The sequence below is a fragment of the Echiichthys vipera genome (assembly GCF_963691815.1).
Source record: "Echiichthys vipera genome assembly, chromosome: 8".
Taxonomy (NCBI): domain Eukaryota; kingdom Metazoa; phylum Chordata; class Actinopteri; order Perciformes; family Trachinidae; genus Echiichthys; species Echiichthys vipera.
Genome location: NC_139833.1, coordinates 30552101 through 30568876, shown reverse-complemented (window position 1 = coordinate 30568876; position 16776 = coordinate 30552101). Strand labels below are relative to the sequence as shown.

Sequence of the window (16776 nt, the reverse complement as noted above, 5' to 3'; positions counted from 1 at the left end):
TGCTGTCACTCAGCTCAGGTTTGTCAGGTTGGATGATCGCTACCGCGTCGACATTGAACCTAGAACTTGTAGTATGATGCTAATCTTCTTACATTGCTTACATATTGTTCCTGTCTTATCTGTCGCTCTGTTGCTTTTTATCAACTTACATATTGATATCATGAGACATCTTTTCACCTCAACGAGAGATATTGTCACATTTTAAAATTGCAAGATCTCGTGGAAGGATATCTCGTCACACCCCTATTCAACACTTACAAAGCGTCTTGGAAACAGAGAGAAAATTAAACAAGAAAGCTTAACTTTGGCTTGAGGAGGACTTTCTGGCCAGTCCTGTTTTGGCCTCATAGTGGAATCAAGGATAACATTTTTCTCATACCAGTAAGGAACTAACCTGGGCTCCATCCCTCAGCTTGAGGATGCACTCCATGGTGTTGATGGTAATGACTACAGGCTCCGAGCCCAGCTTGGTCCAGGGTACATGGATACGCAGCTCATGAATATGACCACTCATGAATGTAAAGGGCAGCTTCAACTCCTATAAATATGCAAAGACATATAAAGATAAACACAACAGATAGCTATGAAATGACAGAGTAATCTGTACTATAGTAATACATCTGCGATGCAGACAACATTGGAAGGACATGTGGTGATATGACTGCTGAGGTTTCATGAACATTTGGAACCGTAGAAGTCTTCATCCATCCATTTTCTAAACCGCTCTTTGAAACAAATATTTGAGGACGAGAGGATAGTAAAAACGACAGCTTCAGATTACATATTGGTCACGCTTTTAACAAAAACAGTCAGATTTTCTCAGAGGCATTCAAATCATTGTTCTGCATCTTGAACTACTCTGAGAACAAGCCCCATGAAACCAGACTGCCTACACACAATCTTTACATGCCTCCTCTGCAAATATAAGCCAAAAAACTAATAACCAAATATATTTCTGAGGAAAAAGCTATCATAGATTTACAGAATGTCTGCTTGATAACCCTCACAATGTTTCACTAAAAATGACTTCTCATATTGAGAAGATGATCTCTAATTGCACATTTCAAAAGAGGTAGTGTCCAAATGAAAGGCAATAAAACAAAGGAAAGGGGAGGAAAAGGTTTTGACATAGCATTATACATCAAAATCCTAACACATTTCCTTCCTTCTGTCAGTTGGCTTAAAGCTGCTTCCAATAAAAACTTTCAGAACAATCTCTGTTGAGTTAGGTAGTGTTTTGGTCTGCCCTTCAGCAGCAGTCAGAACCCACTCAAGAGAAAAGACAATTCTTTTAACTTGTGACAGACTGATCTAATCCAGACATTACAAGTATAAAAAGAACTCTGTGTCAAAATAACACTGCAGAGAAAAATATATGAGTAAACTCCTGCAAATAGCAAAATGACAGTAAGGATACTGCTTGTGCCAGCATTGCTGATGCTTGTCAAGGCCATAGACCTTGACTATATACACTGTAGCTGAGATGTACGTAGACTGAATGGAAAAGTGCTTACCCTCCACGCTAATTACTTTCCAAACCTTTCATTTTATCTCCAAGTGAAACAACTTAAATTCTGACTTTATTATAAAGACATTCTGCATTTATATGCACAGGTGCATGGTGCCTTGTTTCACCCTCAGAATCAGATCAATTTGCTCTGATAATATTTGGAAAGTCTAGAGGAGCCACTGAATGTAATTATTTTACCCATATTCTAGTTTGCATAACGCTAAACTGGTCAGGTCAGCCCGGATGTCTCTTTTAATTGGTTAGGGAAAATTCAATCCCCCTCCCCAATGTAAATCACTGCAGCCAATGTCAGACTGAATGTGGGAATGGAGTGTAACTAGTTGACAATTACATCTGATATCAGGCAAATAATATGCAGAACATTCCAAAAAAGCAAAGTATAAATTGATACAAAAGTAATCCCTCTGAATCATCACCCCTAGAAGAGAAGTGTGTAGTGGTGTTTGTATCACCAAAGACCCTGCCCTCTGCCTGGATTCTCTTATTTTCTTCTTATTTTACTGTGTTCAATTTGTCTCTAGAAGTTAACCTTTGGGCCACACTTAGCACGGGTGTATAACCTCCAGCAATGACAGAGCACAGGGTGTGGGGCCTGTTCTCATTCCCAGGTCGTCATACATCCCTCAGCATCTGATACTAACACAAGGCACCCTTTAGTGTCTGTATAACACAAAGTGGCAGTATTTGATGATCTGGGATGAGAACAGGTTGTTACATTGCTGTGTGTTTATATGTGCTTCAATGTTACACTGCTCCGCTGCTGTGTGCAGAGTGCATCTGGGTAAAGTCTGTTTGACTGACACTAGGTGCAGCGACAGGATGAAGCTCCTTATCCTATTCATACAAAATCAGGCAATGCGGCACCTTCCTGCATTAATCCGTTTTTATGGTGCTTTTATTTATTGTATTAAACCTGTCTGTACCTTTATAAAAATGTGTCTGTAGTTTTAATATCTTAGAGCGCACTCACACCGTCCATCCATACCGAGCTCCCAGAACGCTTCACGGGTAAAGTCTAGTTCATTTGACCAGTGTGATTGGCCATGGCCAGTTTGGGAAAGGTGAGCTTTTGTAAAGCACAATTACACATGTACGAGCACGGGCGTACGCACATGTACGAGCACAAGGCCTACGGCAGTTCTGACGTAATTTTATGTGCGCCTGTTCGGACATAGAAAAAAGAAGGAGGGACCATGCATGGACATTTAAAACAATGGCGGCGAAATGTTCACGTTGGCGTGAACACTCCACCGAGTGTTTACTGCAGATTTGGTCAGATGAAAATATTCAAAAACAGTTGGACAAGACGCACAAAAACTCTGAGGTCTATGGAAAGATTTGTAAACAAAGCAACGCATCGCGATGACATCATCAATGCGTGTGACATGTTACGGCGTGATGATGTATAGGCAGCAAGAAGCATTCGCCGAGTCCCAGGCAGTGTGAGTACAAACGGGCCTGGGCCGTGAGGGGAGAGGGAGGGGGGGACAAGTACCCTAAAGCACGGGGCACGGTACAGATGGCCAGTGTGAGTGCATCCTCATTTTATACTACTGTGTTGTTGTTTTGCTTGTAAAGTACATTGAGTGACCTTTGGGTATGATAAGGTGCTGTAATGACCTTGCCTTGCCTAGGGTTGTTCAGAGGATTGATTGTGTTTATTTGTGCTTTAGAGTGTAACCGCTGTGACACAATATATAATGTTTTTTTCCTCTGATTTGTTCCTGCCAGTGCAACTCCCTCTCTTCAGTCACTCTCTGCTCACCCACCTCTGCTGTCTCTCTCTCACGTTAAGCCTGGGAGGAGGGGCGAACTTTGAATTCTGTGTATTTAGACAATTGCTGCATATGCCTTCAACTGTTTCTTGTATGTACCTGGATGACCAGTGTTTGTAAATAACAGCAATAAACATTAGTGCAATAACCTACAAATATCATAACAAAAATCACAGTGGTATGAGTAAACACAAATTAAATTGTTTGCCGTAAACATTAAGAAGCTAAATGTAAAAATAGGATTTAAATAATAACTCCTAACTATCCTCCATCAAAAGAACTGCATGACGTTCCTGCAAACAAAAATGTTAAAGATTACATTGCCCATTACATGATATCGAATGAGAAAATACACCATCTGGCATCCCAGTAAGTCTTGTCTTGGTCTTGTGAAAAGAGGAGACATTCAATATACAGTACCTGTTCCAGCACATCCAGTTTCAGGTCCAACTTGCTGAGCACCACATCTCCTCCCCAGAGGGACAGCTGCAGGTCAGATGGCTTCAGATTCTTAATATACTTGTTCACATAGCTCATCAGGAGAGGTGTGACATAGGACTCCAACATCTTGTCCCTGTCCTGAACATGCATCAAACATTGAACAAATTATGTCATTCACAATGTGTTTATTTGTATTATATATTTTAAAATGCCACTGTTTTGAAGCCTATAGATCAGAATACGCGTTTTTCACAACCAGATATTCTAAATGTCATAGCATAAGACCAAATATATTAATAACATTAGTGACATCTAGTGTGCTCACTGGCGAGGGCTTGATGGGTCACTGAAATGGAATGGAGCCATAATTAATTATATTAAGTACACCTGTGCTTTTCCAGCTATGACAAGTAAAAATATGTATTTGAAAAAGGCCCATTATTTTTTTTCTTCGCTCTAGACAAACATGGACTGTGCTTTTTCGGTAGTAGTTCCTAAACTTTGGAGCTCTCTCCCAGTGTACATGTTTTAAAAGCACCCCAAGACCCACTTGCTTTTGTTTAGTTTTGTTCAGTATTTTCTTTACATGTTTAAGCATATTTGTGTCCGTTGCTCAGTCTTGTATTTGCTTTATGTGTTTTATTATGAACTTTATAAAGGTGATATACAAATAAACATATGCTACTTACTTACTTACTTATCCTATCATGGAAGGGTCATAAATATTATATGTGGATTTTAAAACTAGCCAAATTATAGGTGATATCTAGGTAGGCTGTAGGTGTAACTTTCGTTGCTTATGCAGAGCAGCTGATATTGACACTCAAAAGAGACAGAATGAGAATTCTATTTGCATGGGTTTTTGGTTTTTACTTTTTTTTTTTTAAGGATTCAGTGGTTCTACTTTTACGTGGCTTCATTTTAATTCACTAGTGCCTGAATTTGCCTGCTTGCTAGTGTGACTTCCCTTTGTATGCGACCTGAGGAGAAAAGCTAGCACTAGTTAGAGCCTCCTTTCCAAAATGCACACCGTAAGTAAATATAAGTTGGTGTTTTAAGGGACGCGGTGTCGTGCTGCGTAGTAAGAAATGTAACTTCGGAGCAGTTAGCCAGAGAGGCTAACGTTAGGTATGCTCTCCTGTCATTCTAGCAATACACAGTAAAGAAGCTAAGCTAACTGCTAAGTAGAATTCGCCCTAACTTCGTGGCTGGCTAAAATGTGTGGCCACATGTAAATATGGACAAACCCCTGCTTACTTGACTCCCGCGTGTATCCTGTAGCTATTTCTTGAATTCGGCGTTCAATTTAACATATGCATCCTGTTAACTGACGTTAGCCACATCGCTCAATGGTTCAGCCCAAACGTCATCAGTAAACACCAACGTGGCTTCCGTATGTGTAGTGTTGCCTTTGTGACTATAGGAAATTTGCGTCTCACAGCTCAGTGCACATAAATAGGCTACATTGTCTCATTGGTTACTGCAGATCCAGGTGCTGTAGTCTACCAGTTGGTTTAAAAACAAATAGCAGGATATAATCGGTGTTTCAATATTACTTGTATCCATTTTTCTAATGAACTTGTGCTTGCAGTCACACCATCGACCACTCAGCGTAAGGATTTACGAGGAGTACAGGAAGGCGTCATTTCACGTAATATTCGTCATGTATTTCGCACGCCCCTAGCACTTACATAGCAGTGGGAGTTCACCTCTGCTGAGAAAGTGGATTCAACTTCTCAATTGTGTGCTAATACATGGACAGCTTTCCCTTGAAATTATTAAAATAATTTAAAAAAAAAAATCAAAACAACCATTATGTGACGTTACATTTACATCGGTTTCATTTCAAGAACATATACCTATATTCAGATAGCCCTCTGACTCACCGACACCTATGGAAAAGCCAATGAAAGAAAAGTGTAATGTAATGTATATATAAAGAAGAATTTTTGCATTTTGGCCATATGAGGTCGTGTCTTGTTTCCAAACTGTTTACTTTGGAACTGATGTAATCTTAAATATGAGATGAAGTGCCATTATAGTGTTGATATGTGAGGTTGACGTAGCTTCTTGTTATTGGAATTATAAAATAAGTAGACTACAGCCAAGTGTAAATTAAAATGCATTGGCAAATTATATGGACAATTGGTTTTGAAGTAAAACAAAACAAAACAAAACAATCAAAAGTAAACAAGGCTATATTTGTCCTTTGCCGTCTTTTTTTCAGCACCATGGATGACCATAGAATCATAAAAACCTGCTTATTTGATGAATATAGGCTAATAAGGGAGTGAAAGGTAGGGTTAGGCTCCGTCTTTACTTCACAATCATACTTGTAATGTAGCCTACACACCCGTAATTTCTGCAGCAAATGGCTCTTATATCTATGTCATATTTGCCCCACTTAACGCTTTTTGTTTATGCAGTTGTCAGTTGCTGCCAGGTGTTTTTAATAGCTAGACAATATAATGACTATTGTAATTAGAGCTCACAAATAAGTCCCAACGTGCAAAAACAAATACACCCAACTGATTGCATAGTTTGGAAAACGATTAGATGATTTTGTGATATTTTAGATCACTTCTCAGATTGTGGCATTGGAGTCACTGAAATCAAAAGTGGATGTGCGTCACAGCACTGGCCACTGAGGGTCACATGGAGATCACAGAGGCCTGTCAGTGCAGCCTCTCCCCTGTCACTGAGATAGAGCCTCCTGAGTACACAGTCCACATCAGCTGGTCACCGATGAAGATCCCCATGTGACTGTCCACTCTATGCGTACATGTGACAGCGTGTCACCATTGCTGCCATTATTGTGAAGTTAATTCTCATAAGCGGACAAGACTGAGTTTGATTCAGTACATTGATCAGCCGACACATTATAGTAGACCGACTGTCATTTGGCCCAATCTGGCATGCTCGTGGTGTAGAAAGTGCCTTTAAATGCATTTGAGGTCTCCAAAATACATCTAAAAGGACGTATGTTCTGTTGTTCTTCTCCTGAGATAATGTGATCTTTATGACCAAAGACAATTAGTGGAATTTCCCCCTCCAGGACAGTGCTTTCTGTAAGGTTATACTAACCGATACATTTGAGTTGAATAATAAACCTTTGCTGATCAATTGTTGGTTAACTGTCGGTCAGTGTTTCGACACACTGAAATAAAAACGGATCCAGGAAAGCTAAACTACTTCTACTTGTTTAAAAATATTGCTAAGTTTAGTTCGATTGTGAGAGGAAAAGTCACTTTATTTTTCAAATAAATATCTTTATTAAACATAACCTAGGCTGTACGCTATATCAGTTACAGATCCGCACTTACCTGTAGGTTTCAGCGTTACACTATGAGGTCATATTTAGGCTCCAGAATTGTTTCGTTTATTATAGTTCAATAGAAATGGTTTAACTATAATATACTGTATAGCCTAAATATAATCAAATGATGTAATCAAAAGATGATACAGATTTAAATAGATACAATGTTATTTTCTGAAACAATTATTTTCAAATACAATTTTTCAAAAACTCCAGGTTTTATTATTATTATTATTATTGTTGTTGTTGTTTTTGTTGTTGCGTGTACATCGTCCTTTTTATATATATTTGTATCGTTTGCAGGTTTTCATTTTTTGTGATAAAGAAAAAAAAAATTCTGGATGAATAGAAGAAGCTCCGTTGTTGTTTTGTAAATATGAACTTGTCGGAGACAGTGCACGTTGTCATTTAGAAAAGAATTGGGAGAAGCCGGCAGCGCGTAATAAACTGGGCCTTAGTTAATGGCCTTTCAGCAGCAACGACCGCCGTTTTAAATCATCTGTTGTTACTGTAACCACTTCTTCCAGACCCCATTTTCGAGCCCATTAAATATAAACGCTATTCTTTCGAGTAATTAATTACGCTGTCAGGTAAAAATCAGTTTTGAAACATGTTTTCAGTAGCCAGTAATGGCTGGTGAAACCATGGCCTGAAGGCCAGGTAACATAGAGACATGAGGAGGGAGAGAATCACTTTGTCTTCACCGAATTATAATATATGAATAAATATATATATAAATACATATATAAATAAATATATTATATATATACATATTTAATATATATTATAGATCCTCTTATTCTGCCACAGGGCATAGCTCTAATGGTTAATATTCAAGCGCTTTTTGATCCAGCCATGGCCGATCAAAGGTTAGTTGGATGAAATCCAAATTTTGATTTTTTTTACATGTAGTCCATTTATACAAATCTAACTGAACCTAGGTGTAGAAGCGTTCCAATCGTCCATCATTTCCATTTTCATAAACCTGCTTCTTATGATAATAATTATGCTGTGTGAATGCATATTTAAACGATGAAGCTGTAGGCAGAACTGACTTGTACTCTAAGCACTACGCCTCCTCAGTTGAGTGGAATAGCAGGTTGGTAGAAGGTTGATGTATAAGTCTGAGAAACGAACAAATTAGTTGTATTTTATTGTATTGTTTGTAGTGTAAGTGATGAATTATAGAAATTTCGACAATTTACCAAAAAGGGATCTGTTGACAGTATCGGCCACGTGTCATCTCCTTGGGTTAAACTGCTTTCTTTGCGCTGGTCACTCCTTCTGCCGATTTGCAAGTCAATTCTGTTATCACAGGTGATGTAGATAAAGACGTGATATGGCAGCTAATGCGGCTAATATAATAATAATCAGCCTCTATAGGCTCTAAATATTGACGTTAATAACGGAGCTCCATAATTCAAAAGAGACTTACAAAAACACTGTGTGGAATAGTCATCATATAATTATCATAAAACATATTCTGATTGTGTACTATGCATAATCAATGGTCATTCAAAAACACACACATGTGCATTTGAATGTCTTCTCTGTCCTGCAGGATATTTCATGCTTCCTCGCTGCTGACTGATATCTGCTGGTCTACTATAAAAGCCCAACACTAAGCTCTCACTGCCTGCAGCCTCAAAACATTAAGACTCATTTGATGATCTAAATATTGCTATTTGGCTTTAACAGTGTGCCTCGTGTTAGCATGGGGGTCATGAAATAAAGACAGAGCAAATGCCAATGTATCATGGAAGTATTTATTTCTAAAATACAATTTAACATACCTTAAACGTATGACTGTTTTTGACAACTTTATCATTTCAAGGTCATAAAAGAAAATAAAAAAACAACATTATGTACATGGTCTTGATATTTACAGGTGGTATGAAAGCTGTCCAACTTGAGATGCAACCAAATCCCACTCTACAATGTGCGGCAGTAAACGTGTCCTGATTTGGAGATTGTCTTTGAACAAAAACAGTCGCTGACTTGTCTTCCTACGTTTTGTCCATTGTTATTTTGTTAGTCTGTCCAGGCTAGTAGTCCTGATGTGGGCTGTGCGTCAAACTGTGCCGTCGCAAGTCACAGTTGCGCCGAAACACCTTTCCGCAGCGGCCACAGCTGTAGGGCTTGATGTCTGTATGGGTGAGAAGGTGAGTTTTCAGGTTACTTCTTTGATTAAAGGTTCTTCCGCATGTGGGGCATTTGTGGGGAGACTCCTGTTTAGATTTAAAGCAAGCAAATGATTATTCCCTTTAATTGTATAAAACGTCTAAAAAATTTCATTCATCTAAATATATCCACTATTGTGTCAGTCATAACTCATGGATTTACACACATTTTCATATATTTCTTACGCGTGTCTCTCACTCACATTTTTTATTTTTATTTTGTAATAGGCCAAACGTAATTGTTCAGTGAGACTGTTAGCCCCATTCATGCAATATAAAGTGCATTATAAGTGAATTATGATCATAGTAGCACAAAGTTTAGTTAGGAAAAAATCATAGTAATTGTTAATATTTCCAGCTTACCTGCATATGTAAGGTTTTATGGACGGCTAGAGTTCGAGACTGACAGAATCCCTTCCCACATTCTTGACATTTGAATGGTTTTTCCTTGGAGTGGATGTATCTGTAAAACAGAAATAACACTTAATCAAATGTCTGCTCATGCAGGGATTCCAACAAATCCACAAACCCCAGAGTCATAGGGCGAAACATCTCCACTGTGAAAACTTTTGAGCGTCCAACTTTATGCGTAAAAGTACTTTAGCGCCCTCATGGAGAAAACTCGAGCAACAGCCTGTATGTTGTAACAAAATCAAGAATGTATTTTTATTTTTCCTTAAGGGGTTATTCAGATAAATACACACATTTGTGATTTAAATCACATGTAAAATCAGAGATACTGCTGATAATTTGAGACACCCACTTCTAAACCTGTGCGTAATTAGCCCAGTATTAAATCCGTCTTACCTGTGGTCTCTGAGGTGGTCTTGCCTTCTAAAGGCCTTGTGGCAAATGTCACAGGTATAGGGTCGTTCGTCTGTGTGGGTCCTCTCGTGGATGAGGAGATTGTAGGACTTGGTGAAATGCCTGCCGCAGAACTTGCAAATAAATTCCTTTTTAGTCTTGGATGGGAGTCTGCCCCGGGTGGGTTTTCTGTCCGGGGACAGCTTACTCAGCTCGGAGATGGTTCCTCCTAGTCCCGATGCCAACTTCGCCAGATCCGCAGCTTTCGGCGGGTCCTCCTGAGTGGCAGCGAGGGCCAGGTTGGCGAAGTCAAACCTCGGTCTGTCCTTGTGCAGCGAGGGGATGCCGTGCGCAACGGCAGCTTGTTTTGGATGGAAGAGCTGCGCTGCGGCTGTGAAGGGTAACGCTGGAAAAGGAATCCTGGGGTCGACCAGACCCTGAGCGGCTGCCATCTCTGTGATCGTCGACCTAAGTCCTTGGATGTGCGGGTAACCTAGAGTCCAGTGGTTCATGTGCATGGTTTGCACAGCGCTGAGGCCGTACAGTCCCTGCAGCTGGTCAGCGGGGAAAGTGTTGACGGCCTGCAGGAAGGAGTAGTTTGTGAGCTGGAGGGCCGGGTGCAGCGGGATCGGAGCGTGCAGGGCTTTGCTCCCCATCTCGGCTCAGACCTTCTGCAGAAGACACGCTGAAAACCCTGGGGAGAAAATGCAAAACAATGCCACATTAGAGCCAGGGGTAACAAAAGCAGGCAAATTGTGTCCTTCTCATGTTACAGTAAAAACACCTGTTTGACTACTATCTTACTTGAAATACATAACACACAACAACATATTTTTTACACACATTTCTATTCTAACATGATATGATGATCGTGAAACCACAAATAGGATTATATTTCCGCAGTAATCAAAAGTGGATAATTTATGCTGGTTAGGGCTCAAATCAGTGACTTTAATTTTAATAATTTGCACAAAGCTTTTGTAACTGATTTTTAAGATGAAGCAGTATTTTCTTATATTGATAATGATAATTAATCCACAACCCTGTTTGTCATAAGCAAAACCACAGAGATCATTTTAACACGTATTTTAGCAGAAGCAAAGTATGTTCCTTAAAAACGGAGACACGTTTCAAAGCAATTTTATGAAACAAATCAGTCATCGAAACTGTAATTAAATTAAGGGAATGTGAAAGACTCACATTGCATCGATTAACAGTGTAAATCACTCTTAATAAAGCACTACATCTCATACGAGATAATTAGAGAAGACACATTGTTGTTTGTGACGGTTGTAGTCGGTGTTTCACAGTGCAAAACAAGCTCTGTAGCCTATGTAGGTTTATACAAGTTTTACGTTCTGCATGCGGAGATCAAATATGTGCACGAGTCAGAGGAAAACATGCAAAAGCTGTATATTACCTACAAGAAAGTTCCTTTTATCTCTGCTTGAAATGCATGTGCTTTTTATTTTCATGGTTGCGGATAGTAGCCACCTGATTTCTTCGGCCTAATATTTGGCTTTATGTCTACTTTATTTCATGCTGCGTGTTTTTGACCCCTGGGCATGAGAACATGGTAGAATATCCAATCTGAGCGTTTGAACCTACTGTTCTACAGAACCGTGTTTTAGTTAAATAAAGCAGGAGCTACATATCTCCAGTGCAGGAAAAATAGGGTGAACTGACTGCAAGAAAACCCGAAGGCCTGGTTCCATGTTTGTGTGGATGACGAGTTATGTTTCCCACACAGAAAAAAACGTGTAAGTTCAAGACTCTGGCTGGTAAAGCGGGACTGGCAGGAATCCAGCGGTGAGACGGCGAGCGGACCTTTAGATTTGGTCGAGAATGAAAATGTCAAAAAGCTGATTTTTTTTTGTCTGGATAATATGATTAGCTGTTTTTGACAGGTCAGACCAACTCGTATTTTAACATAATTTGTCACAAAGCTGCCGAACCGGAAACTTACAGGAGATTAAGGCATTATTCACACTTGGAGAGGGCTTGCAAGTCCTGCCTACATGGTAGCCGGAGGGCTGGTCGCATGTTTCGGTCAGGTGCTCAGGTCGTTACATTTGTTTCACGGATCTTTGAATTCTTTGTACTTTGCTTTCCCTTTCAAAGACGGGATGGGGTTATATTGAAGTTTGCACAGGTGCAACGTAAGTCACCATGCAAGCACTTGTTGTTCTTTGCCCATATGTATTACTCTGTTCAACCTGTTCTTCTCTCAGTAACCTTTGGACTTCATTCACGCTTTGACACAAGCCTTATAGCCTTGTCGTGCTTTTGTCGGTTTCTTTTTTTGGCAGAAGGTTTTATATTCTCTGTCGTGACAAGTCTTTGGAGACGCGACTGCTTGTTTCGGCATCGTTACACACTGTGGACAGAGCACGATGATGTCAAAGCGTGGGTGAACTATGACCTCAAGGTGGTGATCATCACGAAGCACTATATTCACCTCTAGAAGCAACATTTAATTTAGCTTTTGTTCATGGAAAGTTGCCCTAACAGTTTGGTCTCGTTGCGTTATAGCACAGTAAAAGTTGAAAAAAGATTTTCTTTAGATAAAAACTTCTGACAACTGAGTGCTGATGAGTCCCTTTCTGCAGAAGACTGACACATACCCTGCCAAACAGAATCTTACCCCAATAAATAGCTGCCAAAGGTCCTTCGTTATGTCAGTAATCCACAGTAACTATAGAGGCGACGAGCTCCAATAAAACGCCGCTATATGTTTTCCAAGTTCCAAGTCCATGAAACTTTCATGTAGCCATGCAGTCAGCTGTGATGCCTCGGACCTTTACGGAGATCTGACAAGTTGTGGAAAGAGGCGAAGAAGTTTGGAGGAGAGAAAGCAACGGCGTGGGAGTCCCGTCCGGAGCTGGGGCTGGGAGTGTGCGTAATGCGCACCGGTCCTTCACTTTTCAGGGCTCCGGGGCTCTGGAGCGCTCAGCCCGCCCCCCGACACGCCTCCACCCCCCTCCTCTATCATTAACTCCAATGTTCCTCCTCTGTTTATTTGTGTTTGGATAGCAACTAGGGCTCCAGACCATAGTAGAGAAGCGTGTTCAGTTCAACCTGCCTCCTCTGACACCTCTCATACCACATAGCCAAGGCTGATACCTTCTTTTGGAAACACGATTGGAAGCGCAGGAGGAAACCCTGCTCGTTTTTTCCTCCAACTCCACGATTTTGAAAACTTTCTTTTGGATACTTGAGCAGCTTACAAGAATTTTTCAAACCATAGACTCCATTAGCTCAAGTGAAGGGCACATGCAAGAGCCACTACATAAAATCGCTTTATTTGGTTGTGGTAAGATTTTTTTTTAAAGATTAAAAAAAAAATAAAAAAATCTGAGGCTTGTGACAGGAAAACACACTCTGAGGTTAACAGAACAAATACAAAGTAAGCCGTTAACGCCACTTCTTCTGACAATGAGCTGCCTTTTCCCTTCTCTTCCTTCTGGCTGTAGTTTAAATTTTTCATGACATTGTATGAAAACACTTCAATAAAGCTGGCTAATTACATCCCCATGAAAACGTCACACGACTAATGGCTTGTTACCACACAAGTCATCCCATATGTTGTCCAAAAATAAATTGACATTTTATTCAATTTAATAAATTGCGTGTAATATGTTGAGGCTATAGCTATGTGTTTAAACCAGTTACATGTTTTTGTTGAAAAACAGATACAAAAACATGTTTCATGCCGTACTTACCACTGTCCAGCATTTGTATTGAATGTCTCAGAAGGGAAGAGTGTGAGATTAATAAGACTGCTCTTTACTTCTATTGCTGACTGTTTCTGGCTACAGCATTAGATGCAAAGTTATTAAGACTTTCGACAGAAAAGTTCAAGTGCGCCTCTCTGTGCTGCGTACGCAGAGACGTTTCTCTACGCGCACGGGCAGCCTAGACTTCAACCGGTTGTTTTTAAACCAAGACGTTTGATTTGGTGAATTTCCTACGAGGACGTATATAACCGAAAAGTCGATTTATTAATTAAATTAAAAATGTCAGTTTAAGAATGGGAGTTTAAATAAAGGATGGGAAAAGTCTGCTGATATTATTCTAATGAAATGTTCAAATGTAAAGATCATTATTATCCACCTCGCGTTAAAGTATTGAACTTTTTTTCCTCTCTCTGATTATGCTCATCCATGACAAAACGACATTAGGGAAACGACGAATGAATGTGCGGTTCAAACTGTTGAGTGCAGCAGTGCTGACAGAGGTTAGCAGCGCTGCACTGCGTGTGTCTGCAGTACAGGGCTGGTCTGCAGCGCCGCCTATTGGGACTTCAACAACACAACAAGCCGGTTCCTCTTGTACTCAAGTGATTGCGGCTCTGACAGAACAACTGTTGGAACAACTTTATATTTTGTCTGTTTGTTCTATCGACATCTCTGGTGACAAAAAAACGTAGAACAAAAATGCTTCTATCACTCTGTGGAATCCATGCTTTTAAAATAATGAACATTTAATATAAAACAAGTAATTTGCCCTACCAGGCGAAAAACAACTAAATCTATTATTCATTAGTGCAACGGATCATTGGAGCTTTAACTTGTTCATGCAAGAATTTTTTTCAATATTCAAATAAAAGCACAGGTCAGACAGATCTCAATTCATTATGTGAGAGATAACAACAGAAGACGTTCAGTCTATCCAAAAGCTCCTGGAGCCTAATTTTCGTTTCTTAGAGCTGCAGAACATTTTCTGCACCCAACGTGCTTGTGGTTTTCGTTCGGTTTCATATCACCCAGGCCTCTATCTTCACTGTCAAAACACTGAGCATTGCGGACAGATTAGCAGACACATAAAACCCCACGTTTTTACATTACAGACGATTACATTTTCTCAACATATCCTTTTCACAAAATGCATAACAATGGAAATTGTGTTCATTTTTTTGTCCATGGAAAAATGCCACCAAAACAACCATAGGGTTTAAAACATATCTTAGGCTGCAGGTCTATAATACAATCAGCAATAATTCAGTTTCAGTTTACCAGTAATCTGTAGCCAAAAATCGAAATTATTTAAATCTTACAAATTAGGAAAATATTTTCTGCGAGGAAAATTGCTCTCCACAAGGTGAACCGAACCTTTTTCTTTAGTTAAAGGTTTACAACTACCGCGAGAGCCCCATTACATCCACACCCACGATGGATGATTATGTTTTTAGTATAATTCTTATGGACTGTGGCGCTACAGATAATTTGGGTGTAAAAACTTATGAATTTCTCTTTTGTTTCTACATAGTATGGTGTCTACTCTATATTACTATTCCGACACAGAAACAATGATAATGGTGCTCGGAGGTGTGTGTGTGTGTGTGTGTGTGTGTGTGTGTGTGTGTGTGTGTGTGTGTGTGTTTTGTGCTTTTATGTTGTCTTACTGTGCATGTATCTGCTATAATATCACAGATACATGCTTATATGACTCATATAGGCTAGTCCATAATAAGTTTAGAGCGACCTGAAACACAGTGGAATTTGATCTAGTTTCATTGCTCCTGACAGGACATGTTGTACGTGGCCTCTATAGTATACCGTTTTTATTTTACGGTTACACCAGACTGCTATAGGATTACTGTATTCTTTATAGTTCGGGTAATGTCAGAGCCAGAGAGTTAGTGCCTTGCCCTTTGGCCCTGCCCTGAGTCCCTTGCAGCCGCCATCATTCTCTAAGATAATCTGACTCCCACAGAGTATCAGTGTTGCAGCTCAGTGCAGCTGCCAAGCCTGTAATGGCCGACAGTCCTCTTCCAATAACACTGAGTGACAGAGCAGGAGACTAGCAGAGATTATTAATAAAGAACTATAGAGCTCTCAGGGATTTACACAAAAGATTAAATAGCCCGGAGAACGTTGGACTTCACTCGTCAAAGAATGAATGCGTTTAGAAAATGTCATAATAATGATTTTGATAATTAAAAAAAGGTCATTGGTGTGTAATATCACATTCGCTAGTTCACTCTAATACACATTTTAAACATTTTAGTCAGTCTCATTAGGGCTCTTTCTTAACTACAGTTGTATAGTAAAATATTTTCTGCACAATTAATAATATACATGATTATATATCATCGATATATGAAGTGTGTTAGGGAATATTTCATTCCCCAGTTTGTGTAGTTAATGAATCAATCCCTTTCTCAGAGAGTTTAGGGTAGATTGCACTGACCCCAGCAGTAATCTAACAGAAAGTCATGTAATTATAGCTCTCCACTATAGCACAGAGGGATTTATTAATTAACTACACAAACTGTCTAGGGAAATGAAATATTCCCTAACAATATGTTCATAATGTGTATTCTTCTCAGGGTCAGTCATGAAGTTCAACTAAAGTGACATTTCAAATCAATAGACCTAAAGATTTGGCTGGAACTTGTGCTTTAAATTTAGATATTCAGTGTCCCAGCTCCTGAGATCTGAATATGCCTTTCTGATAAAATATTCAGCTTCAACGTACCTTTATTTATCCTGTCATGGTGTCACCTTGCTTTCAAATGCTTCACCTCTGTTATACCCACATGTAGTTCTTGACAGAAAACGGGGGGCTGCTGGTTCTGGAGTATTCCTGGGTCTGTTTGTGTGTTGCTGTGTGCATGTTGACAGACAGGATGTCAGTTCCATACTATAAGAGCAGGGGGAGGTGAACCTGTCACTTTTACCTACCTGCTGTGGTTTCAAAGCCCCCACAACCCCACCTACACTCTCA

At 39.7% G+C, this 16776-nt stretch overlaps 2 protein-coding genes across 5 annotated transcripts in view; both read right to left on the bottom strand.

The window, feature by feature from the left end:
* The window catches only part of vps13b (vacuolar protein sorting 13 homolog B), a 387717-nt gene extending 382598 nt beyond the window's left edge, over nucleotides 1-5119 (bottom strand). For all 3 annotated transcript variants that reach the window (XM_083918688.1, XM_083918687.1, XM_083918689.1), the window contains exons 1-3: nucleotides 5005-5119; nucleotides 3727-3885; nucleotides 395-538 (exon numbers count right to left, since the gene is read on the bottom strand). In XM_083918688.1, the coding sequence (XP_083774814.1) occupies nucleotides 395-538; nucleotides 3727-3873 (291 nt within the window). In that variant the 5' untranslated portion in view covers nucleotides 3874-3885; nucleotides 5005-5119. The remainder of the gene's footprint in view (nucleotides 1-394; nucleotides 539-3726; nucleotides 3886-5004) is intronic.
* A 3696-nt stretch (nucleotides 5120-8815) lies between these two features.
* Nucleotides 8816-12983, bottom strand: osr2 (odd-skipped related transciption factor 2). 2 transcript variants are annotated; one of them, XM_083917994.1, is made up of 4 exons: nucleotides 12692-12983; nucleotides 10051-10741; nucleotides 9607-9706; nucleotides 8816-9291 (listed from the first exon to the last, which is right to left on the bottom strand). In XM_083917994.1, the coding sequence occupies exons 2-4, from the start codon at nucleotides 10701-10703 to the stop codon at nucleotides 9109-9111; spliced, it is 936 nt and encodes a 311-aa protein (XP_083774120.1). In that variant the 5' UTR covers nucleotides 10704-10741; nucleotides 12692-12983; the 3' UTR covers nucleotides 8816-9108. The 2 variants fall into 2 exon arrangements, with proteins under 2 accessions (XP_083774120.1, XP_083774121.1); XM_083917995.1 differs by having other exon boundaries at nucleotides 8816-9209.
* Between the last annotated feature and the right edge of the window lie 3793 nt (nucleotides 12984-16776).